General features: G+C 38.0%; 2 protein-coding genes across 2 annotated transcripts; both read right to left on the bottom strand.

Moving 5' to 3' along the window:
* Window positions 1-113: 113 nt before the first annotated feature.
* Window positions 114-14165, bottom strand: LOC115450401 (UDP-glucosyltransferase 2). Its single transcript, XM_030178409.2, has 10 exons — window positions 14023-14165; window positions 4920-5074; window positions 4588-4675; window positions 3656-3833; window positions 3200-3394; window positions 2839-3058; window positions 2408-2627; window positions 1946-2165; window positions 1253-1356; window positions 114-305 (listed from the first exon to the last, which is right to left on the bottom strand). Exons 2-10 carry the CDS (start codon window positions 5067-5069, stop codon window positions 118-120), a joined length of 1563 nt encoding a protein of 520 aa, XP_030034269.1. The 5' UTR covers window positions 5070-5074; window positions 14023-14165; the 3' UTR covers window positions 114-117.
* A 3664-nt stretch (window positions 14166-17829) lies between these two features.
* LOC119190677 lies at window positions 17830-18681 on the bottom strand. Its single transcript, XM_037443053.1, has 2 exons — window positions 18596-18681; window positions 17830-18343 (listed from the first exon to the last, which is right to left on the bottom strand). The coding sequence occupies exons 1-2, from the start codon at window positions 18679-18681 to the stop codon at window positions 17830-17832; spliced, it is 600 nt and encodes a 199-aa protein (XP_037298950.1).
* Between the last annotated feature and the right edge of the window lie 6274 nt (window positions 18682-24955).

Below are 24955 nucleotides of genomic sequence, written 5' to 3'. Positions count from 1 at the left end.
AGGTAATGTCTTATCGCCGAGGAGGTAGGCACTAGCGCTCCCAATTTTCGCCATGCCTTTAGTAAGAAGCCCTCTATAACCGTATTTAAAAGATGATAAATAAGACACATAAATAACCTAATTTTTCTTAACTTTATTCACTTTTATGGACTTGTTGCCCCATATTTTGTTGGAGACTGCCCTAAAGGCGAACCTCAAGGCGAGGAACGCCAGTAAGAGCACCAGCAGTACTAGCGCGAGTTGATCCAGCATCCAGCGCTGGTACCACGGGTATAGCCGGCTGCTCGAGCGGAGGTGGTACGCACCTGGAATCCACATACACATAACTGACAAAAACTATCACGTAGCAACAAAACAACTACAAAGGGGTGGACAGAGGTGCACCTAACAGAAAACAAGTTAATTATAAGAAACTTTCGCGTTTCGACTAAATAGCGGGACAGAGGTGTATCTAACAGAAAAACATCTCAATTATAACATAATAGTCGTGGATTTTGTGGGGCAATCTTATCTGACAATTCTATTTTTATTCGAATAACTATTGAACTGTATAAATTATTTTGATTTTCCAAACTGGAGATCAAACTTAGGACTTCATCGGTTTTACAGATTAAATGTGAATCCATTGTGATACAATCAGCCACAAAATTAGTTGAACAACAACATTTCCTATCACCTTTAAACATTTGTGTTTTTATAAAAAAATTATAAAGACACCTTATCAAAAACTATTAGAATATTCATTTTATAACTCATTAACAGTTATATCTAACTTTTAATTTAACCTGTTATTTTTTTTCTTTTTACTTAAGGCGATACCTCAAGGTCCATTTTCATACATTTTGTTTCGGCTTTAATCTGGGTAACTAAACAAATATTGGCAAGTAAAGAATTTAAATTCACCTCTAGTTAGTGATTAGTTCTCGCAGTTGAAGAAAAACGTAAAATAATTAATAATCATGGATATTTCGGCCTTTAAAATTTAATATGACGAAATTTTAAAGGCCGAAATATCCATGATTATTAATTATTTTTACGTTTTTCTTTCAACTGCGAGAACTAATCACTAACTAGAGGTGAATTTAAATTCTTTACTTGCCAATACTTGTTTAGTTACCCAGATTAAAGGTGACACAAAATGTATGAAAATGGACCTTGAGGTATCGCCTTAAAAGGATTAATTTATAACTATTAATTGCAACACTAGTTGCTACAGTTGTATGTTAATAGATGTCGCAACACTAATGTTTACCGTTAGTCTCGATGGCCAGCTCTATGTAACGCGAGATGAGCTTCTTCGGCGGCACCACGCGGTTATGGAACAGGCTCGACAAGGACTTCGCCTTTTTTAGGTAACTAGAAAGAAAGGATCTCTTCAAAACATATTTTTGGAATACTTGTCAATCAGTTTGCATCTGTTCACTGCAAAATATAGGGTTAGAGGAGCGTATCAATTTTGATGTTTAAGTATATATAAAATATACATAATTTACAGAATATATTATCTTTGTAGAAACGTAGTCGCTTCATTTTTTATTGTAATGTTACCCAAGAGACTGAGCAAAAAAGTCAGGCTAACCCGGACACCAATAAGTACTATGTATATAAAAGCGGTACATTGAAAATAAAGTCAGTGTATCTGTAAAAAGAAGTACATCCGGCTGATGTAAAGAACACCAAAAGCCAAAAGGGGCGGACTTTGATAACTGCGCTAAGTTTAATAGTAGAACTAGACTGCAAGAAAATCAAAATGGCCACTATCAATAGAGCTCGACGTTCATCAGAATTATATTAGTACTTAGCTGCACTAATTATAAAATGGGGCACCTTGAACGATCCCTGGTAACCCTTCAGGTACAGCAGCCAATCAATCGTCGATTTTTGATACTGAGTCAAGAGACCAATAAAATCAACATAACCAACCCCCGTAAATTGTTATGCTCACCTGTCATTCGAAAGCATTTCACGCAGCTCGACCTTCAGATCCTGGGCCATCTCTGGGCGGAACTTGATGTGCCGTCCGAAGCCGGCGAGAGCAATACGCTCCGCATTGGCGGGCTGGTCTCCAAAAATTGGCACGGCTAGCAGCGGCACGCCACTGTTTAGCGCCTCCAGCGTGCTCAGCAACCCGCCGTGGGTTATGAAAACTTTTACGTTGGGGTGAGCTGGAAGTGCAGATGAAAACGCTATTAATCTCCATGAGACCACCGTGGTTGAGTCCAAGCAAAGCCGACGATGTCCAAAACATCTTGAAGTATGTAAATCTCTAACTAGATTTAATTAACATGGTTTCATATTTTTTAAGTGATTTAATTTTTACTCATCATAAAAAATACACTCATTAAAAAAAAGTAGTTTACATAAATTAATTAACAACCTATAACGTTTTTTTAATAATTACTCCTACCTAATATGCTGTCTTGCGGCATCCAGGATCTGATGTGTACGTTCTTGGGCATGTTCTCGAGCTGCTCCTCGAATTTCCAGAGCACGGTTTGCTTGAGCTCGCCCAGCACCTGCAGCAGCTCGCGCTTGGTGACGTCGGGGAACTTAGCTGACTTCAGCACCGAGCCCATGCTGAAGTACACCACGCCCTGCGGTGACCCGTCCAGTAGCTCTTGCAGATCCTGAATCAATATAAGATATTTTTTATAACCATGTAGCGACATCTGTATTTGAATAGTTACTTCTAAAATCCACAAAAAACAAATAAAATTCGATTATAATAAATATATAGAAATCAGTAAATTATTATAAATTTAATTCCACGTGAAATAAAAATACAATCTGTACGTTTAATTCTAATTTCAGTAGTTCAACTATTACTTCGCCACTTACCTTAGGGAGCGGGGGAACGCTGTCCTTAAGATGGTACCCGCCGACCTCGACAACATTGGGCGGCAGGCTCAAGGCCGGCGCGTACGAGCCGTGCGAGTTGACCAGCAACACCGACACGTTGTAGTACGCCTCGTCGAACGACGGGAGGGAGGTACCACGCGCCGAGGCTAGGGGGGCGAACATCTCCTTGTACATAGACGATATTTCAGACCAATCCATCCTGGAAAAGAATATATAGCCAATAACCTTATATAATTCCTATTTGCCTTACTAGGCCAAAATCTAGAAACACAGATGTTTATGAGGAAAAATACATGTCCGACACATTATTTAGAATTTTAATAACCAAGTATAGACTTACCACTTGTCTGCTGCCATTGTGAGGTACATGAAGCTGTTAAGGAGCCTGTTGAGGAAGGGCATGGGCATGACGGCGCTGTTGAATAACTGCGGCACCGTGGAGATGGAGCGCACCTCGTCCATCTGGTCCTCCAACACAGGATTCATCATCACGCCGTTCACCTGAATCCACGGCACCTTCAGAACTGCTGCATAACTGGAACAAAAAATAACAATTATAAAATGCAGTTGCAATAAAATGTACAATAGAACTCTTATTCCAAGAAAGGATTTAAGCGAGTAGAATCACCAGCAAAATTTTTAAATATCTACAATTATAGTTTATGGAGATGTTTGCTAGAAATAAATGCTAAAACCGCTTAAACGAATTTTGATGATGTACGAAGACAGAACTATAATTTATATTAGTATTAGTCTACTGTGATAAATAAATGGTCAATATGGACAATGGACTTACCCGGCATCGGTTTCAGAGAAAAAGTACTCGGTGACGACAGCGTCGAATTGTCCCTTGATCACAGCGTCGCGTAGCGCGGGCGCAGTGATCGCAGTCTTGCTGATAGTCCTTGTGTACGTCTTCAATTGCGTGAAGTTCATGGCCATCTTCACCATCATCTCCATACTCGTTTCAAGCGCTGAAATATACACATACTGTTTTGAGATAAATTAGATGACGTTTTAGAAACAACATCGTCCAATGTTTTATAGATGGGAAGAACAATTACTATTTAATAAATTTTCCCGCGTATCCCTTTTTTACTGTCCTGATGGCTTGTTTTATAGACTATCGTATCGCCTCGCTGGCATAGTTATACTGCATGCGCGGTACAGCATTGCTCTAAGATCCTGGTTTCAAATCCCGGGTCGGGCAAAGTGACGTTTGAGATTTTCTGCTCAGTATCAGCCCAAAGTCTGAAATTTATGCCCGATATGGCCATAGGCTCTCGCCACGTTTCACATCACGGAACGGAACACACTTGGCGAAAAGTGGGTGCCCTGGTTGTGCTTCTGCATACCCTTTCGGGGGGGATATATGGGGGATGTGTACACACACATCCCCCATATATCCCCCCATCAAGCAAATGAATGATGCACACACGTGCATCATTCATTTGCTTCAAGTTTTAAGTTGTATAGAGTTAAATATATAAGTAATTAATGAATTCTTATGTTTACGCGAATGTTAGACATTGAAGTTAAACTATTTTTCAGATTTTATCGCGGTTTTTTATATTTTAGTTTTCTCCCGACATTGCAAAGACTTTGCTGCCTTCAGTCCCCCCCGTGACCACGAAAGTAGTTTAATTTCAATATGCGAAATTTTTATATCCGTATTGCAATGTTATTTGATTAGAGCTAAAACTACAGCGCTCGAGTTACTAAACCCACCATCTATTATCGGCGTAGTGATGCTCACGTCAATAATATTCAGGTTCTTCACCTTCTCCTTCGGGGGATACGGAGTGGCCCACGACACCTAGAAAATACATAGTGTTTAATGTAAAGCCAACGACAACGTAGTATCAAGTAAAATCGTAAATCAATAGTTATTGGTTCAACCAACCAAACATATTATTAACACAAATAGCATAGAATATACTTACCTACCAAATAAAAATAAAATGGTCTGCATATATTTTGTTGTTTTTTTATTATGTGGGTACATAACACAACGATATATTAAATTGTAGAATTGTTGTTGAAAGATTTGTGACGGTTACCTCATGTCCGGCCTGCAGCAGCGCATCCACCACACCCTTACCGAGGGCGTTGTGGCTACGCGACGGCACCGGAAACACCACCAACACGTGATATGCGCTCAAACACCACAACCCTTGCAGCAGGCATGCCGCCCACAACCACAGCCGCATTTTACCTGTAATTCAAACGTTGTACAATCTATAACTTAATGATATCAGAAATCTGCAAGCCAACCTCTTTTCGTACTAGGTACCATAAATCAAGTTATAATATCGTCTGACTGATGATGATCGCCTGCCCATAAAAAGTATTTTAGCACCCAAAACTTTGAATAATATGTCTTCTGAAATCTTCCACTGATTTAATCTTTGTTTTATAGAGGTTGATGACAAGCAGGCAGTTGATTGTAACAAACAAATTAAATCATTTTTGCAACTTGCGTGAAATACTTGTAAAATAGTGTAAGATGCAACAATTACAATACAATTCAAGCTATCTTTAGAATGGTTTCTTTAGTTTTAATGAGATTTTTAGGTCGGGTTGGCCGCAAGCAACAGATCAGCAGGTAGCAGGTTCGGTGTAACTGACCTAGTACTGTATTAATAGTTGCATTTCAGTTTCGCTCTGAAATGCAATATCCGCTGAGCCGCAGTCAAATTATTCAATATTTTGAGGTCATCGCTATTCAATAAATATATCGACATTTCAATTGATAACTTAAATCACAGCGTATGAAGAGTATTGACTGCCGAGTCATAGGCGCTAAAAGTAATATTCAAGGGAAATGACACAATCTATAAAAAAGAAACATTATGAGCACTCTTTACAGTATATTTAAAACATGTATAGAAAGAGAACAGGAAAGTTTTTATCAACGGGTGAGATTTAATAATAGGATAAGATCTCAAGGCCACCAGACCTTATTTATTGTCAAGTATATTATAAATACTTAGCTTTGGCATTGTGATTTATCGTTTATTTACTTTGTACTCAATAATCTACTTAAAGATAAAATGAAACATGGTGATACACGGTAAGTACACCTGGACATAATGCGGAATATAATTTCCAAGATATATGTATAAAGGCCACCAATCAAATTTATACCAGTCAAGTGTAAACTTTAATCTTTCTCTTCCTCTGATTAGTAAATGTGTCCTAACCCAGTGGTTCCGAGCAGTTGCTGAGGTTACATGTACCCTAATCATTGCCGAACATGCTAAGGATAACTTATGCATTATTATTTATACTTTTATACAAATAATTAATGAATACCAAGAATAAATAGCCGTTTGCTCGATACTAATCAAAACCTGCCCATAAACCCAATAAACTACCGCCTTTTCACTATCTAGTACTAAGCAAAACTATGCACTGGATTCGTCACATTCGTAATAAAAAAACGTTGGACATGCTCTCGTAGACCAAAAGAGGCCCCTAATCTTACACACATTTGCATTAATGCGTATGATGAGCCTACGCATGATTTAGAACGGTTTGTCATAATTTCAGTTGAATTAAAAGCGATAGATAAGACCAACGATAAGATATTGAAATAAAACTATGTTTCGGATTTAATCACGGTTTTTATATTATAATTTTTTTCCCTATGTTTTAAGGACTTTCCAGCCTTCATAGTAATGGGGAAAACTGAGGTGTTGGTTATCCGAAAAGTCAGTTACAATTCTTCTCTAAAATTTTTAAATTTTTTAATTATATTTTTAGCTTTGACGTTCCGGTCTACACGGAATGAGCTCACAGTGTCTTCAAGTCTGACAGCCGGTCTTTTGGGTTCCAGTTTAATTAAATGTAAAAAAGGATCCCAGGCTTGTGCAAACTAGAAGATTTTATTATCAATCTTACTAAATGATTCAGATGGGCATAGATTAATTCTCTATAATATTTACTTTATGGTAAACATAAATTCACGGATTGACAACGCTCACCGAAAAATTATTGCAGCTGTAGGATCATGATATTTTTTCCGGATATAATAACGTAAAGATGTTCACCGAGAGCGATCAATTATAGAGAACTACTTTCGATAAAATTCCACAATATTTTACCTAACCAATATTAAAAATGAAAATTGACAATGTTTGGTTGAGGTTGAGGTTCGTGAAAATGTTTGGTTGTTTGTTATAAGTAAACACAGAAACGGTTGACCGCATTTGGATGAAATTTGGCACACAGATAGAATATATTCTTAATTAGCACATAGGTTATTTTTTGTCTCAGTAATTTGCTTATATAGAATATTCTGGAATTATTATTCATATTCCTAAAATGGCGCTGGCGTCGTACGGATGGCGTTATTGATCGCTAGTGTTTAAAGGACTTTTGTAGGGTAAAACACAATTCACACCGGCAAAGCCGCAAGCAACACATAGATTCTTCATAAAAATAAAAATAAACTTTTATGCACACACGCTTATGCGACGGTTGCTCAAACTACCGTGAAATAGCAAAACACCACTGAAAATAATTCATATTTCTTTAATATCGTCTTTTGCACTGTTTTAATGGGCATATTAGCACATTTTCTGTAAACAGTTTAAGGACGCTGTGACGTCTTGTCTCGCACATGCGCTTTATAATGTTTTAAAAACATTTGGCCACATTTTATCTCAGTCTCCAACAAAAATGATAGATTATTATGCCGTTATGTAACATTCTTCAACTCAATCGTGTTGCAATTTGTTATATTTTGTTGTAATTATAATAAATTGCAACACAATAAAGAGGCTAATCCAAAGGTAATAATAACATAATAATATCAGCTCTGTATTATACTTAGTCTGGCCATAAATACTGTTACACTTAATTATAAAAAAATATTACATTTGAATTTCGAATCTGTCATTTTTATACGATTGTTCATTGTGTTTTCTCATTTTGGCGCCAATACATTGTAAAATATTTTGCGATATTAAAATGGTGTGGGGTGATAAAGAGAACCGAATCGCTGTGATAGCATTACACAAAGTAGGTATGGAGCCAAATGCAATTTTTAAAACTCTCCATACACTTGGTATTAGTAAAATGTTTGTGTACCGGGCTATTAATAGGTACAATGAGACCTCCTCTGTTTGTGACAGAAAAGATCTGGCCGTCCACGTAGTGTTCGTACGAAAAAGGTGGTCAAAGCAGTAAGGGAAAGAATTCGAAGAAATCCTGTCCGAAAGCAAAAGATTTTATCTCGGGAAATGAAGATAGCACCTAGAACCATGTCGCGTATTTTAAAAGATGACTTAGGACTTGCAGCCTATAAGAGACGCACTGGCCATTTCTTAACTGATAATTTAAAGAAGAATAGGGTGGTAAAATCGAAACAACTACTGAAGCGGTACGCAAAGGGAGGTCACAGAAAAATTTTGTTTACGGATGAGAAAATTTTTACAATTGAGCAACATTTTAACAAACAAAATGACCGTATTTATGCTCAAAGCTCTAAGGAAGCTTCCCAATTAGTCGACAGAGTGCAACGTGGACATTATCCGACTTCAGTGATGGTTTGGTGGGGTGTTAGCTATGAAGGAGTGACTGAGCCATATTTTTGTGAAAAAGGTATCAAAACATCGGCACAAGTGTATCAAGATACCATTCTTGAGAAGGTAGTTAAGCCCCTTAACATCACCATGTTCAATAACCAAGTATGGTCCTTCCAGCAAGACTCGGCGCCGGGTCATAAAGCTCGGTCCACGCAGTCTTGGTTGGAATCGAACGTTTCGGACTTCATCAGAGCTGAAGACTGGCCGTCGTCTAGTCCCGATCTTAATCCGCTGGATTATGATTTGTGGTCAGTTTTAGAGAGTACAGCTTGCTCTAAACGCCATGATAATTTGGAGTCCCTAAAACAATCTATACGATTGGCAGTGAAGAATTTTCCCATGGAAAGAGTGCGTGCTTCTATTGATAACTGGCCTCATCGTTTAAAGGACTGTATTGCAGCCAATGGAGACCACTTCGAATAAGCTTTTTATATTTTTAATTGTTTTATATTTATGTATTAAACTGACACACTGTAAAAGTAATAAATGTTATTTGCAGTTAACAATTTTCTTTTTTCTTTATTACAATATTTATGGCAAGACTAGGTATACTTGCCCACTGCTAAGCACGGGCCTCCTCTACTACTGAGAAGGATTAGGCCTTAGTCCACCACGCTGGCCTAGTGCGGATTGGTAGACTTCACACACCTTTGAAATTCCTATAGAGAACTTCTCAGACGTGCAGGTTTCCTCACGATGTTTTCCTATACGATAAATTCACAAAGAATACACACATAATTTTAGAAAAGTCAGAGGTGTGTGCTCTTGGATTTTGAACCTGCGGACATTCGTCTTGGCAGTCCGTTCCACACCCAACTAGGCTATCGCCGCTCGGTGTCCAAAATCCAAAGGTCAGTTCGTTTTATATTTTATTCATTAATTGCTTCCTAGGAAATTACGTCCGAACTGATGGTTATAGATTGTTATGCAATGCCCAATATGTTATACGATATTTTAAAGATGTTGGTAATACTTGGGCATTTAATACTTTAAACATTTGTTATTATAGTATTGTATGCCCTTATATAACGTCTGTGGGAGCGACTTTAAGGACTTTTTTATTTCATTGTTGGCAATACATTAAATATAAAGAATCACTACTGAATCTACAGACTGATAGCTTATCATTTTGATATACGGCGGTTGTAAACATTTAATCTTCAGATTGTGCATTCTATTATGGTAGAGGTTGAAAATTAGACGATATAAAATTTAATATCGATACGAAATATTCAAGATAATTTTTCTTTCACGACATATTGGTCAAACTGCGTGTGTTGGAAGTACATAATCAAAATAGGATTTAGGAAATTAGGTCCTTATTCCCCTAAATCATCTCCAGTGTAATCAGCTGAGGGAGGCATCTGTGACTGTGGCCAAGATTGTACCGGCCTGAATTTGATATTCACCGATAGATCCTGGAGTGCTTTTAGTAGTCAGTATGGCGGATTTTCACCACGTACAGTCAGCGTTATACTCGGTGATCCCTCGCCATTCTATACAAACTAGATTTATCGGATAGTTATCCTTCGACTTTCTTTTCTACCAAGAGTTAGCTAACGCACTTAATTCAATAGCAAAATATATTCTAGGATAGAAATCTGTGAATTATCCCAACTGACATATAGATATCTTGTAAATAATAATAATGCTGAATGCAAAATAACGAATATTATTCCAACAGGCCGGCATAATTATGTCGACTGTCGACGGGTAATCATCTCTCGTTAATCAACATCCTATTGGACACCGCTCAACTTACGATCGAGTGCAGTAAGTACCTTTTTGTCGTGCTAGCATAACAAAAAAAAACAGAAAATACTCCTTTAAACCACGTTTGTAGGTACCCAACTCGTTTTTTTCTAATAATTAAATAAACATTACGTAAGATATTCTCAACAACTGTAAAGTACAAAAAAATCAAATCAACGTAGTACACAGTGTTTGAATATAATAATACCGGAAGACAAACTGCAACATTGAAGATATTTTTACGTAAGTATGCTTCATAAATACATACACTTACACTTCAGATAATAATTAGCTTCGCATACAACGTAATAATATATTAAGGTGATGGCGGCGCGCGTGATTTGATGTTTGCAATAACAATTGAGGGAACAAATCAGTTACATGTTGGTGGCTATAAATAAGATTGACTGTCTCAGTGGCGTAGTTGTAATACGCGGTACGGTTACGACTACGGTGCTGAGGTCCTGGGTTCGAATCTCGAGTCGGGCCAAAAATAATTGTGATTGGGTTTTCTTAAAAATTATTCAGCCGCAGCTAGGAGTCTCCTTGGAAAGCACGTAAAGCCGTTGGTACTGCGCCTGATCTCTCTCCGGTCATGTCGGATTGCCGTCTCACTAGACTATGAGAATGAAGGAACAGAGAGTACATCTGTATATTACGCACATACTTGTGCACTATAACATTTCCTGCATACCGACATTTATGGCCAAAATTTGGCTAGGAGTGATTTCAATTAAAACACTACACATCCAGAGGAATCGAATGGTAGATCATACGCTTAAAGCAATCTCACTGGCCGAACAATAACAACACTTTACGTAAAATTTACAATGTTATATTATTCGGTACCATTGCTTCATTAATACAAAATTGCTCTCCACTAAGATTCACACAACTTTGCGTCTTAAGTTGGTCGCAAATGGAGTTGAAGCTATTGTCAGAAAAGGGTGACAGGTGACGTAGAGGATGGGTGACGTCAGATACGCAGTTTCATGAATCATAAAAGTCATAAATATTATTACATGACTAATGACAAAAATTACGTCGATTGTGTTGCAACAGGATTTCATAAGTATTTATAGCTATAGCGCTAAGTAAAGTTGTAATCAATGAAATCATACTAAAACAACTAAATTATCAAATGGGATTACCGGATAATCTAATCACGATTCCTCGAATAATAGTAGTAAGGTTACAATCGTGTAAAACTGAAAATTGGTACGGATATTGTGAACACCATTATAAAAATAATGTGAATGTTCACATCGAATCTATGTGTGAAAAAAATATTCGAAGTCAAATGCGTTACTATGGTTTTCTTGGATATTTCAAAGAAACTATTAATTTTATCATGAAAATAGGTTTAACAAAATTTGTAAAACATGCAATTCTCTTTAAAAAATGTTCTAACACTTTTTCTTAAAAATCACCATTTCTGAATTCTAAGTATAGCATACTGTAAAATTTGAAATCGAGTAAGACTTTTGAATAAAAATGCTTCGTCACACTTTAAATGACATTTTATTTATTCTTCTTTTCTTAAAGCTATGCGACACTAGATCGTATACTGTTCCCACGGGATCATGATGACGCAAAAACTAGGAAAAATCTTACAATGTAGGTACGGAGGTAATAAGTAGGTAATTAATACAAACTTGTTTGTTTTGCGGTTAGTGTTCCGTGTTCTCAATTACAGGAGGAAATTATTTGAGGATAAATAAAGCATGTGCATTCAGTAAAATCCTTCTTGTACCTTTATAGGAAATTTTACAATACCGTTAAATATTTTGTAATAGAATTTATTATGAAATTTAACATTTAAATAATAAAATAAAACTTTAATGTTTGTTTATAAAGTTTGGACACTGAAATCCTAATTAACATTAAAAATTGAAATAACATTCGCCTCTTTCAAATAAAGAACAATTAATAATATAATATTAAATCGTACTGGCCAGTCTCAAATATTAGATAAAATTTAGGGTATGATTAAAGACCTAATAATAAAATAACCTGATAGTAAAATCTTATCTATACTAACATTATAAATCTAAAGAGTTTGTTTGAACGCGCGAATATTTCAGAAGCTATTAAAACCGATTTTAAAATATTTTCTACTAGTGGGAAGCTACATTACTCCGAGTGCTATAAACTACTTTTATCCCGGGAAAATATTTATCCTCAAAAACATTTCGCACGGACGGAGCCGCAGGTAAAACCTAGTATAATATATTAATGACAATAATATTAAGTGTCTGATGTGTAACAATCATGAATTGCTTAATTGATTCCAGATTTCATTATAAATATGCCATTGAGAAAGTAAGATAGATACTTCTTGATTTTTTTGTTATTGTTTGAATGACGAGCTTGCGGTTCGCTAGATGGTAAGCGATACGACCGCCCATTAACAGTAGAAACACCATCCAACACCTTGAATTACAAAGTATTGTTTGATGTTCCACTGCGCTCGCCATCCAAAACATGAATGTCTTATTATGTCCAGTAGTTACACTGGCTACAATGTCCTTCAAACCGGAACACAACCGTGACTACACACTGGTGCTTAGCGGCAGAAATAGACATTGCGGTGGTACCTAATACCTATCCAGGCGGACCACATATGAGAGACCTACCACCAGTAAACATTTATTATAATGGGCATGCATTTAAAAACACCTTTATTAATAAATATGAGGAGTCTTGTAGCAATCTTGGAGGCTATGCGGATGTTTCATTATAGATGTTTTGATTATTGATTATTTTGTACGAGCCATTGTCGAACTGTCCATCGTATTGTGTCAGCCTAGTCCATTGACCTTGAGTGACGTAACGTGTTGATATCAGCATCATGTCCGTAATACAATAGTTTTTTTACACAGACAAGCTATTGACTATATTGTTAAAATTGCAATAGTTCTAAATACGTATTATATATTATAATTAACATTTCTTATTGTTTTTTATTTAAAGAAAAGATATTATGACATTTAAAAAACGAATTTATTTTACTTAGATGCCGAATATTATTAATTAACGAAAAAACCTACTTATAATATGACGTTAAATAAATTTTAAGTTAAATATTAGTAAGTTTAATGTTAAGTATTTATAATTCTCTCTTTCGATACTGCTTAAAACTCTCAAATATCCAATACAGTTTCTTTAATGTCTTTGGATGTTTTTGTATTTTTTTTTTATTGAAGTAGTAGGCAAACGAGCAAGCCGTCCGCCTGATGGTAAACACCATCTGCGTCCATAGAATGCAATGCCAGAGGCAATAACAACCCGTTACGTACCGGAAGATAAATATTATCGCTATTCAATATTAATAGTTAGCTAATATCGATTATAGCTAAAAATACTTTTTTTATAGTACGTGCCGGTGACCATGACATCACAATTTTCTAACAAAACATCTGATTGAAACTTATTGAGAAGGTTCAAGGTTTTATTTGATAATACGTAATTAATGACAAATTTATACGTTTTTTTGAGATATAAGCATACATATAATAAGTAAGTATAAACACGAAAGTTTGTGACAATATTTATATGTTAGAAACCGGTGTAATGTGCATTAATTTGAATGTAATTTGGTACAACGATGAAGTCCTGAAAGAGCATTGGTATGAGCACATTTTTATTCATATGTTTTTCTTTTTGGGTATCATAAAAGATGCTATTTCCGATCATATTTCTCCATGGAAAATACAAATAAAATGATCACTACGCCTCGTAAAATATGGAACACAGTTGAATGAGGCAATACAGGCACAATACGTTATTATTCCTATAAAATTAATAGTGACAAACTTACGCAAACTTTACTACACAAATCACAATCACTAATGAACACAACGTAATTCGATCGAAGCGAGTGGATAGGACGCTTGCGCGGTCGAGAGTGCGCGGCCGCAGCTTCTCAGCATGTCGTTAGAGACGCGCCTCGCGTCACAGGCACTTTATCAAATCCTGAATTTTACAATTAATCTATTATATGTGATAAGATTGTACAATATAATTAAACACGAATAGTGTCAAGTAATGGTGACTTCGCTTGAGGAGTTCTAAGACAAGTTCACATTTATCAAGACAAAAATATGTTTTTCTTTAACATTGTTTTTAAGACATGCCATCCAAAACCAAATTATGTAAATTTCATTTACATTGCATGCTGTTTCTGTATGAATATTTGGGATCGCTGGATGTAGGTTTTTCTGCGAGCACCGTATTGAGGCTGACAATAATAAAAATTCGGTCTTCTTATAACGGCCTTTTATTTTATCGTTTAATTGTACAGAGCCGCGCACTCCACTGCGTGTGTTCGGTGTGTGTGAGTTCCCTTGTCGTAGACAATACTCCGTTTTAGTTTTTGTCCATAGACATACCGAGTGGCGTTCGGATACGCCACACCACCCCCCACGGAGAAGGATAAAAGGTTAACAAAAATCGGGAAAATCCTTAAATTTAACGCGCCTACCAGATCTAGTAGTATAGGGCAAGTTAGTTGTGGTTGCGGTCTTATCTGGTGATACAGAAGGGGGAGAGTTAGGAAAAATGGATTGTGGGAGGACAGACTTTCCAGGAACATTCGGTAGTTTCATCGGCGGCTCAGACAAGCTAGAATCGCTAGAGCTAAGGTTAGTGTGGTCAATGAAGGCCGGTTTGAGCCGATCCACGCTGACAACGACGCACTTTCCCTTGATGTCCAGTGTCATAGTCTTGCCGTCTTCGGCACGGTCTACGACCCGGAATGGACCGGTGTACGGTGGTTGTAGGGGGCGTCTAACGGTATCGTCACGGAGAAATACGTGTGTCGCCGATGCAAGTTCCTTGAAGATGAAGGTTGAGGGTTTAGAATGACTGGAAGCAGGAATTGGGCGTACAGTCGACATTTTGCGTCGCAATTGTACGACAAAATCTGCTGAGTCCTCGATGCCAACAGGTCCAGGATTTGAAATTAACATTTCTCCAGGTAGGCGGAGAGTTTCTCCATAGAGCATTTCAGCAGTTGTGCACTTAATATCTTCCTTGAAGGCGGACCGCATGCCAAGGAGGACGAAAGGGAGCGCACGAACCCAAGAATCCTGGTGGCACATAAGTGCAGCTTTAAGTTGGCGATGAACGCGTTCTATCATCCCGTTAGCACAGGGGTGGTAAGAAGTTGTTCTAATGCGCTTGGTGGCGAAGTGTATCATCAGTCGGCGGAAAAGGTCCGACTCAAACTGAGTACCTTGATCAGTGGTTATGACTAAAGGAACGCCGAAGCGGGGAATCCATTCTCTGGTGAAAGTCTCGGCCACTTCCTCTGCGGTTATGGAACGCATTGGCCACACCTCGGGCCATCTGGTACCTCTGTCAATAGCTGTTAAACAATAGCGGAAATCATTGCAAACCGGCAAGGGACCGACGATGTCGAGGTGGACGTGTCGGAAACGACCGGATGGAAGGTCGAATTTGCCGGGCGGAGCAGAGTTGTGGCGCGACACTTTAGCACGTTGACACGCCTCACAAGTGCGAGCCCACTCCTTGCAATCCTTTTTGACAGAAGGCCAGACGAAACGTTTGGTCACGAGATGGGTTGTAGCACGAGCGCCTGGGTGACTTAAGTTATGCAGTTTGTTGAAGGCTGCTCTGCGAAAAGTAGGGGTTAAATAGGGACGAGGCTTACCGGTAGACATATCACAGGTGACCAGGATGTCAGTGCCAGGAATGACGACTTTAGTCAACTGAAGGCTAGAGTTATGGAGAAGAAGCTCAGCTAACTCCTGATCAGTCTCCTGTGATTTAGCAAGGTCTTCATAGTCTTGCTCGAGAGCGATAGCGTCGACGCGTGACATTGCGTCAGCGACGACATTGTCCTCTCCCTTAATATATTTAATGTCAGTGGTGAACTGACTAATAAAAGATAGTTGGTTCAACTGTGAGGGTGGGAGTTTTTCCCTACGCTGCACAAAAGCGTATAGGAGTGGTTTATGATCTGTGAATATGGTCACGTGCTGAACCTCGAGAACGTGGCGGAAGTGTTGTACGCTTTCGTACACCGCCAGCAGCTCGCGGTAATAAGTTGGCCACTGCGCTTGTTGTGTGGTAAGTTTCCTGCTAAAGAAAGCAAGGGGAAACCACTGCCCATCAATTTTCTGCTGAAGGCAGGATCCGACATGGGCACTTGAAGCGTCCGTAAACAATCCAAGGGGCGCGTCGTTAATCGGATGCTGTAGCAAAGTGGCATTGGATAGACTCCTTTTACAGGCCTCAAACTGCGTCAGTAGCTCAGGCGACCATGTAAATGGTTTAGCGCCTTTGCCATTGGTAGCGACCACAGCGTCGATAAGTGGGGCCTGGAACTGCGCGGCGTGAGGCACGAAACGGCGGTAATAGTTTAACATGCCGAGAAAACGACGCACACCTTGTATAGTCTTCGGAGGGGGAAAACTCAAAATAGCTTGCACTCGTTCTTGTGGGGTCTGGTGCCTTCTGGGCTGATATGGTAACCCAGAAATGCCACTTCACGAGCACCAAGGATACACTTCGAAGGGTTGATTACTACCCCGTAATTTTGGAGGCGCCCGAAAAGAATCCGAAGATGCTCCCGGTGGAGAGCCTCATCTGCAGAGTAGACGAGGATGTCATCCACGTAGGGAAAACAAAAGTCGAGACCCCGTGTGACCTCATCGACAAACCTTTGAAAGGTTTGACCGGCGTTACGGAGACCGAAGGTCATGAAGGGAAATTCGAAGAGGCCAAACGGAGTAACGATGGCGGTCTTCGGGACGTCCTCTTCTGCCACGGGGATCTGGTGGTAGGCCTTGACCAGGTCGAGGGTGCTAAAGATATTGGCACCTGCAAGATTGTGGGCAAAGTCGTTGATGTGTCGGACCGGGTAGCGGTCTGGTATTGTTCTGGCGTTCAGTGACCTGTAATCGCCACAGGGACGCCAAGTGTTGTCTTTTTTGATGGCCATGTGCAAGGGGGACGACCAGGCACTTTTAGATGGTCGTGCGATGCCTGATTGAATCATGTCATCAAATTCCTTTTTGGCTGAGATTAATTTCTGCGGAGCCAAACGCCGAGGCTGACAGGAAATGGGTGGCCCGTCCGTTGTTTTTATAAAGTGGACAGTGTTGTGTTTGACCGTCCTGGGAAGGCCTGGTGGACGGGTTATATCAGGAAACTCTGCCAGCACCTGTGCGAAAGCAGAATTGGCTGAAGCAACGGCTTTGATACTGGGTTGCTCCGATGTTGCAGAAGAGGCGGAAGCTGAAAGGCTAGTGGTTCCGTCAACCAATTTTTTTATTGCGACAATCTGGCAAAAGATGGTAATAAGACAGGAAATCTGAGCCCAGAATAGCGGTGGTAACGTCGGCAACGACGAACTGCCAAATAAATTTCCGGCGGAGACCAAGGTTCAGTGTCAAGTTAATAGTGCCGTAGGTCTTAATACTGCTCCCATTAGCGGCGCTGAGCTCGTAGTCAGTGGGTTTCCTCTGACCTGCAAGCCAGCGGCGTGGGTAGCAGCATAGATCAGACCCAGTGTCAATAAGGAATTGTCGCTTAGTGACATGGTCAGTGACAAATAGACGGCGGCCGTTGGGTTGAGTGGAGTCGCAATCAGTCGCCGCCGCTACTGATTGCTCGGAGGGTTTTCCGACTCCCAGTTGCAAGGAGTAACACACTTGTTGGCCTTTGTACCATACTTCTTGTGATACCAACAACTCGAGCGGGCATTGTAAGTGGTATTGCGGGAAGATTGCCTTCTTCTAGATGAGGAGCGATCCCGAGACCTAAAGCGACCAGTGCGGGTGGAGGATAGAGCAGCAACTTGCTTTCTTAGCTCCTCAATCTGCTCCATCAAGGTGGTCAGAGAAGGCGCGGCGGCAGTGGCGCAAACATTTGCAGTAGCTGGTTGCGCCTCAACAATCTTGTCAGCTATGTCGGCGATCCTCTCCAAACCGAGATCGGCCTGGGCGGCGAGGATGCCTTGAACATGCTGAGGTAAGCGTCGTAGCCATAACTGACGAAGGATGTTGTCGTCGGTAAATGTGGGCCCTGCAAGAGATTTCAGGTGACGGAGGAATTGTGATGGTTTCCTATCACCAAGTTCCTCCTCACTGAGAAGTTCTCCCTCAACCTTTGTTCTTCAGATGAAGAAAACCGTTTGACAAGTGTGTTTTTTAAGTTTTTATATTTGTCCTGAGCCGGGGGGATTGGCCACTATGTCCTCGATTTCCCCAGCAATTTGATGATCAATTTTGCTGAGAATGTGACTGTATTTGGTCTCATCCGTGGTAATCCCTGCAAGCAAAAACTGTGCCTCTGCTTGAGCAAACCAAACGTTTGCCCTATCAGGCCAAAATGGTGGCAGTTTTATAGCAACCCTGCATATGGACGTAGCATTAGGTTGCACTTGCGAGGCGCGCAGATTAGCGTTTTCAGCCTCCAAAGCGGAGAGGCGAGCTAGCAATTCCTCAGACATGGTTAATGAAAGGGAATGAATAAGCAGGTGTTGGAAAGGAACCACAACCAACCGTCACCACACACAATAATAAAATTTAGGTTTTTAGATATTTGCACTTGTGATAAACATAAAATAGCAGATAAACATAAATGAACACAAAATGGTAAAATACTTAGAAATTAGTTGTGTGGTTTGATATAAGCAAATACAAAATATATACTTAATCTAAATGGACAATAACCATTGAGCGAATTTCTACAATGAGTATTAACGTTACGGTTAGTCCGGCTGATTGCCATCACTTATTTTATACAAAGGTATGAACAAATTTAAGTTAATGTAAACAAAGTTGGATTAAATGTAAACAATATTAACAAATGCTATATGGCACTTTAAATTTAAATAGCAGTCACACCGAATGTCACTGGATGTTATCGTTAAGATTGAACTTCACTGAGGTTAACCCGTCATGACTTGTCAAACAGCTACGCGTGTGACGGAAAAATAACCTTATTATGTAGTATATAAGGTTATAATCCCGTGACACACGCAAATGTCATGTAGCTGTCTTGGCTCGCCGGCGAGCCACGAGAGACCAAGAGTTAAAATGTCTGTAATGGACTTGTAATTTCCAAGTCTCCGGCAAAAACGTAGATAAGCAGTACTTGCGTGAACCGGAACGAAGCACGTTGACAGGTGACAGCTAAGTTGACAGGTGACAGCTAAGTTGACAGGTGACAGCTAAGTTGACAGGTGACAGCTAAGTTGACAGTTGACAGCTAAGTTGACAGTTGACAGCTAAGTTGACAGTTGACAGGAGCAGTCATTTGCTAGTACGGCCGATGCCGATGTTGCCGATGGCGAACCACGGTGGCGCGGCATAGCACCCACGCCGATGACGTCACTCAAGTGGTTGTTGAAATACAATTTCGGCGAACTTCCTCTTGAGATTTTTTTATGCACAAACTTCCAATTGCGTTGACTCTCGACAATCCGGGTGTATTGGACCGATCTAGCCGTGGCGGCGACCGATGTATCTCGCTCAGCGTCGTAGTTGCTGGACCGGGTAAGCGGTGAGCTTGCGGGGGCCCTGATGAGGCCGATGCTGGGCGAAAGTTGTTGCCACGGCGTTTTTCAGTCGTCAATGCTCATCAATACGGCTGTTGCAGGTTGCGACTTACGTGTTCACATCACGTCGGGGTCACCAATTTGGGATCGCTGGATGTAGGTTTTTCTGCGAGCACCGTATTGAGGCTGACAATAATAAAAATTCGGTCTTCTTATAACGGCCTTTTATTTTATCGTTTAATTGTACAGAGCCGCGCACTCCACTGCGTGTGTTCGGTGTGTGTGAGTTCCCTTGTCGTAGACAATACTCCGTTTTAGTTTTTGTCCATAGACATACCGAGTGGCGTTCGGATACGCCACAAATAAAAATGATTTGCGTAATATAGACTTGGTTTTTATACGATTAACTGATAAGAGTTTATTCTCGTATTATCCAGTAAATACGCTGGCATTATTTCCCTTAAAACTAAAACAATAAAATGCTTGTCTTCCTTAGCGGTAGAAATAGACAAACAATTGATACCTACCCTACCCATATATACACATACTCATAGATTTAGTAATAACTAAATAGGTTCATTCGGTTAAAAAACAATTGTTTCCTGAAAACAAGTTTATAATCATTATTAAATAAATTTATATTACATTTATTATTTAATGTATATTTATACATTACTTTATCAGCTTTTTTGCAACAGATGTTAAAATTCAGCGGGAAAAAATGCTCTTGACCTTTTTTATTTTTATTTGGAGCATCCAGATTTATAACAATACATTATCTACAAATTAAACGATATTTTTCAATTATTTAATATGAATATTTTACGACAGTGCCAAAGTTTGATAGAATAAATTATGCAGATTACAAAACGAGATGGAATAGCTTTTGTTGTAACTGCTTCCTCTATAAGAATCTATATTTTACTCCGTCTACACTCATACATAGACATAACACATAAGTAGTAAACACTGGCCATAGAACACGGAAATAATACTTATCCTCAACAAAGAGCAAACATTACATACCAATTATACCACCTCATAAATGAAACTTCGTATAAATGTGTGATGTGTCATTATCAAGTGTTTTTTTATTTGAGCACTGTGATGTATAAAAAGCAAATGAGTATGGCTTACTTGACACTATATGTACTCATACTGCCTATGGATAGGCATACATATTGTTACCAAAATATTAATAGGTTACCTACCGTAGTTCTTTACTTTTGCTGGTGGTGGGATATAGTTATTACAGCCCGGATAGCGACTACCATAGTGGCGATGTTAAAACCTGCCAAAGTGGCCCACGTACAATGCCGCGTTCCGGGATCAAAAAAAGCAGAGAGAAATAAAAGAAGGAGAAGTATCAGGTCCTGAGCAATCATTGATTACACAAAGTACAACTACAAAACTACGTGGAGGTGGCACCTCTCTTCACTAATAAGAAGGATTTAAGCGCAGTACTGTCAATTTTTTAAATGTATAAATACATATTGTTTGTTCATCACAAACGATACATTCTCTATTAAAATTGGTATATTTTCCCTTCATGACTGCGACACAATGTCGCCAAACTAACTAACTCTATACGTAGACGTTTAGAGTCTAAATTCATTGTCATATCTAAATATGGCCATGAACTTCATTCATATTCATTAATACACTTTTAGCATTATAATTTAGGTGACGCGTGTAGCATTCGAATCAGAAGGCACATATAAAGCTCGAAAACTACATATTAATAAATATAGGAAGTACTTAAGTAATATAAGGCCGGCATAATTTTAGTAATTGTCGAGATACGTAACGACTCCTTATACCTGCTATTAGCATCAGAACAAAATCAGTATAATCTATACTAATATATAAAACTGTAGAGTTTGTTTGTTTGTTATTAAACTGAGGAACTTCTAGACCGATTTTTTTTTCAAATAGGAAGCTACATTACTCCTAAGTACTATAGGCTACCTTTATTCCAAGAAAATATTTATCCCAGAAAAACTATTTAACGCGGGTGAGGCTGAAGGCAAAGTAAACAATATAATAATCCTAAATAATATTTAATATATAATAAATGGATACGTATTAAGTGTAGAATTTTTATATTCGTAGTCAAGACTAATATTAAGATTATATTTTATCGTGCCAGTGGTGTGACCTCCGAACGTCCACACAGAGAGCCCTCGTTAATGGCGGGCTTCGCGGAATGACTTTTTTTTGTGTATTCGGATACGTTTTTTGTTAAGATTCTTTTTATTAAATTGCAAAAACCTGTTTATATTACTTTTTGTGCCACTTTTGGTGTTAAGTATATTTCATAGACATGTAACGTTTATTATAACATTTTAGAAATGATTTATAATATAACATTTCGTTCCTACTAAGCACTTAAACTTTAACGAATTCCACTTTTTAAACAAAATTTATTAGATGGCCAATTGTACCTATATTCAATCACTCAACATCTCAATCAATCAATTATATATTTAGGAGTATTTTGCAAGACCCAAAATATTTCTTTCTCTATAAAATTATAATAAGATGGCCAGTATCTACTCTCCAAATGCCTAGTCATTTTTCGCAAGACCCGAAATATGACTATTTAAATTATATATCGACGCTGGAAAGCATAAACGCTGTAACCCTTGAAATATCGAAAATACGTTTTTTACACCGTTGGAATCAGGAATTTTTTCTGCGTCGAATGAACCCATGCTCATTGCTCTAGGATGAAAAACAATTTTTGCACAGCGTAAAATTTTGGTGATTTTTTTACATATCTCAGACTTTATATTACTGTAACCCACCGAAAAACTAGTGTTTTTTGTAGTAAAGGTACTTACACCATTTGATCGGTTGTAATCTAAAGTGTGACCATGGTTACTACGTTAATACGGGACAATATTTTTAGACACACTCAGGTTACAACGTTTATACGGTATGTAAATAATATACACTCTAAAGGTTACAACGTTTACATGGTATGTGACATGAGGAGATTATGAGATTTTACTGGTTTGATTCACTCAATCTATGAGGTACCTTTCAAGCTATTTTGCTTTCCTGATTTGCTTCAAAAGGATTAAAATACTTTTATCGCTCACACCTAACCCTGCAGCTAACTCTAAAGTGGTTTGCGATGGATCCGCTTCCATAATAACTTTTAATTCCTCAGTATTCACTTTCGTTTTCAGCCGTCCACGGGGCTTATTCTGAAGGTCGAAATTTCCAGAAAGAAAACGTTGGTACCAAAAAGGTACCGTGTTTTCTTTTACGACACCAGCTCCATACTCATCGTCAATACCTTATAATAACAATAATGTTTCTGAAGAAACAAAAGATCCTCAATAATCGAACGTACTATGATAAGGAAATATTGACCAAAGTTAATTTTCTCTATAATATTTAGTTGAAGAAAACATTTATTATTACCTATTTATTTATTGTAGTTGTTTCATTTATTTTATAAATTGTATTTATATTATTTGTTTTATTTAATTATTAATATTGCTTAAATAGCTTTTAAAGCTAGTTGTTATGATTCGATTATGATTTTTTTTTTAAGAATTTCATTTTTAAGTTATTTCTTCGAAGATTCCAAAGCAAAAGAATCTGATTCCGAGAACGCTGTTCAAAAGGAATAAAGATGTTCAGAAGATTAATGACAAAGAAAAAGTCTATAATATAGAAGAGTTAAAAATCAATGAGAAGTTGAATCATAAAAGTAAAGGATTACTCATTTTTATATTTTTAGATTGTTTTTATTGCTTACCATTTAATGTAAGAGAGATTTCTACAAAGAAATATACAGTAGAGTAATAAAAGTTAATTTAATATAATAATTTTGTAGTCAAAAAGAGAGTTCCTAATAAAAATATTAGTTTTTAACTTTTTAAAAGTCTTTTATTTCAACTTCTACCATAGTTACAGCATTTTATTGACGTTTAAGTATAGTCTGTTCCATTGCTTACAGCATTTTAAAATAGAGAGTATGCTAATTACAACGTTTATGCTTTCCCAAAAAACGTGACAAAATGAATCTTTCATACTTTGTCTAATATGGTTACAGCGTTTTCAAGGTCTCAAAAAAAAGTTCTATTTGCTGTAACCCATATTAAATCTTCTCCAGGGAACTTTAGATGAAATAGCTAATGACCATATTATAGCTCAGCACAAACTGCACAACTTTGCTAAAAACCGCAAACTTGTAGGTGTAACGGTTCACGAGTTATGATTTTTTTTTCTAAAATTTCAAAAGTTTTTTGGCTCTGGTGTAAAGTTCATAATTTCAGGGTTACAGCGTTTATGCTTTCTAGCGTCGATATATAAAAATGAATCCCTATTTCCCTTGGTCACGCCATCACGCGTGAACGGCTGGACCGATTTCACTGACTTTTTTTTTGTTATGTTTGATATTGTCAGGAGAAGTATCTTATGAAAGAAAAAATTAAGTAAGTTGAGCGAAACGTTAGAAAATTAAAGAAAAGTTAATTTCAGCGATTGACAGAATGCGCGCTGCAAATTCATAGTTAAGACGGGACAACGTCTATCGGGTCAACTAGTAGATAATAAAATTCTATTACTATAACTACCTTGGTGTAATTGTATTGTACGAGTGCCGCGATGATTCTTGAGTTGAATTGATATTAGGGATTTATGCTCAGTATTAGCATCCAAAAATATATGCCCGCTACGGTACGGTGAGACGATAGACTGGACCATTATAGTAAACGTGTACGAACTATAGGTCAATACACAACCGACACAAGAGCCACAGTGTGGATAAAAAAAGAAACTCTCCAACCCTATAATTTTTTTAATACAGCAATAATAAAAAAATATATTTGGCGGCCGATTATTAATAATGGCAGCGTAGCCTGTACTTGTTTATTTTAGACGGAGCTATGGGGATAACACCCAAATAACCGTATTTGGGTGTCATTGAGGCAAAATTATGAGGTAATGTTCATTTAATTACCTACAGATTTGTTTGTATTGAACATTAACTACAAAACCTATTACATTATGAGATATTATAAATATTTTTATTTATTATTTATTTTTGATATGAATAATTTCCGCAAATGTAATGATAGGGTAAAAGATTCAGATTGCGCCACCAGATGGCAGTGCTTTCGTGTTACAGGTTCCCTAATTATAAATTGTTTATGAGTTGTTAATTAGTGCGATAAGTTCCAAAAAATAAGCTATTAAACTTAACAAA

The sequence above is a fragment of the Manduca sexta genome, chromosome 26 (assembly GCF_014839805.1).
Source record: "Manduca sexta isolate Smith_Timp_Sample1 chromosome 26, JHU_Msex_v1.0, whole genome shotgun sequence".
NCBI classification, from domain to species: Eukaryota; Metazoa; Arthropoda; class Insecta; order Lepidoptera; family Sphingidae; genus Manduca; species Manduca sexta.
This window is presented reverse-complemented; position numbering and strand designations above follow the sequence as displayed.

Coding starts and splice junctions, on each gene's coding strand:
- LOC119190677 (XM_037443053.1), bottom strand. CDS start 18,681: ATGTCTGAGGAATTGCTAGCTCGCCTCTCCGCTTTGGAGGCTGAAAAC. Junction 18,344..18,595: donor CAAGTGCAACCTAATGCTAC/GTCCATATGCAG, acceptor CTTCATCTGAAG/AACAAAGGTTGAGGGAGAAC.
- LOC115450401 (XM_030178409.2), bottom strand. CDS start 5,069: ATGCGGCTGTGGTTGTGGGCGGCATGCCTGCTGCAAGGGTTGTGGTGT. Junction 3,834..4,587: donor CACTACGCCGATAATAGATG/GTGGGTTTAGTA, acceptor TGTATATTTCAG/CGCTTGAAACGAGTATGGAG. Junction 1,357..1,945: donor GAAATGCTTTCGAATGACAG/GTGAGCATAACA, acceptor CTTTCTTTCTAG/TTACCTAAAAAAGGCGAAGT.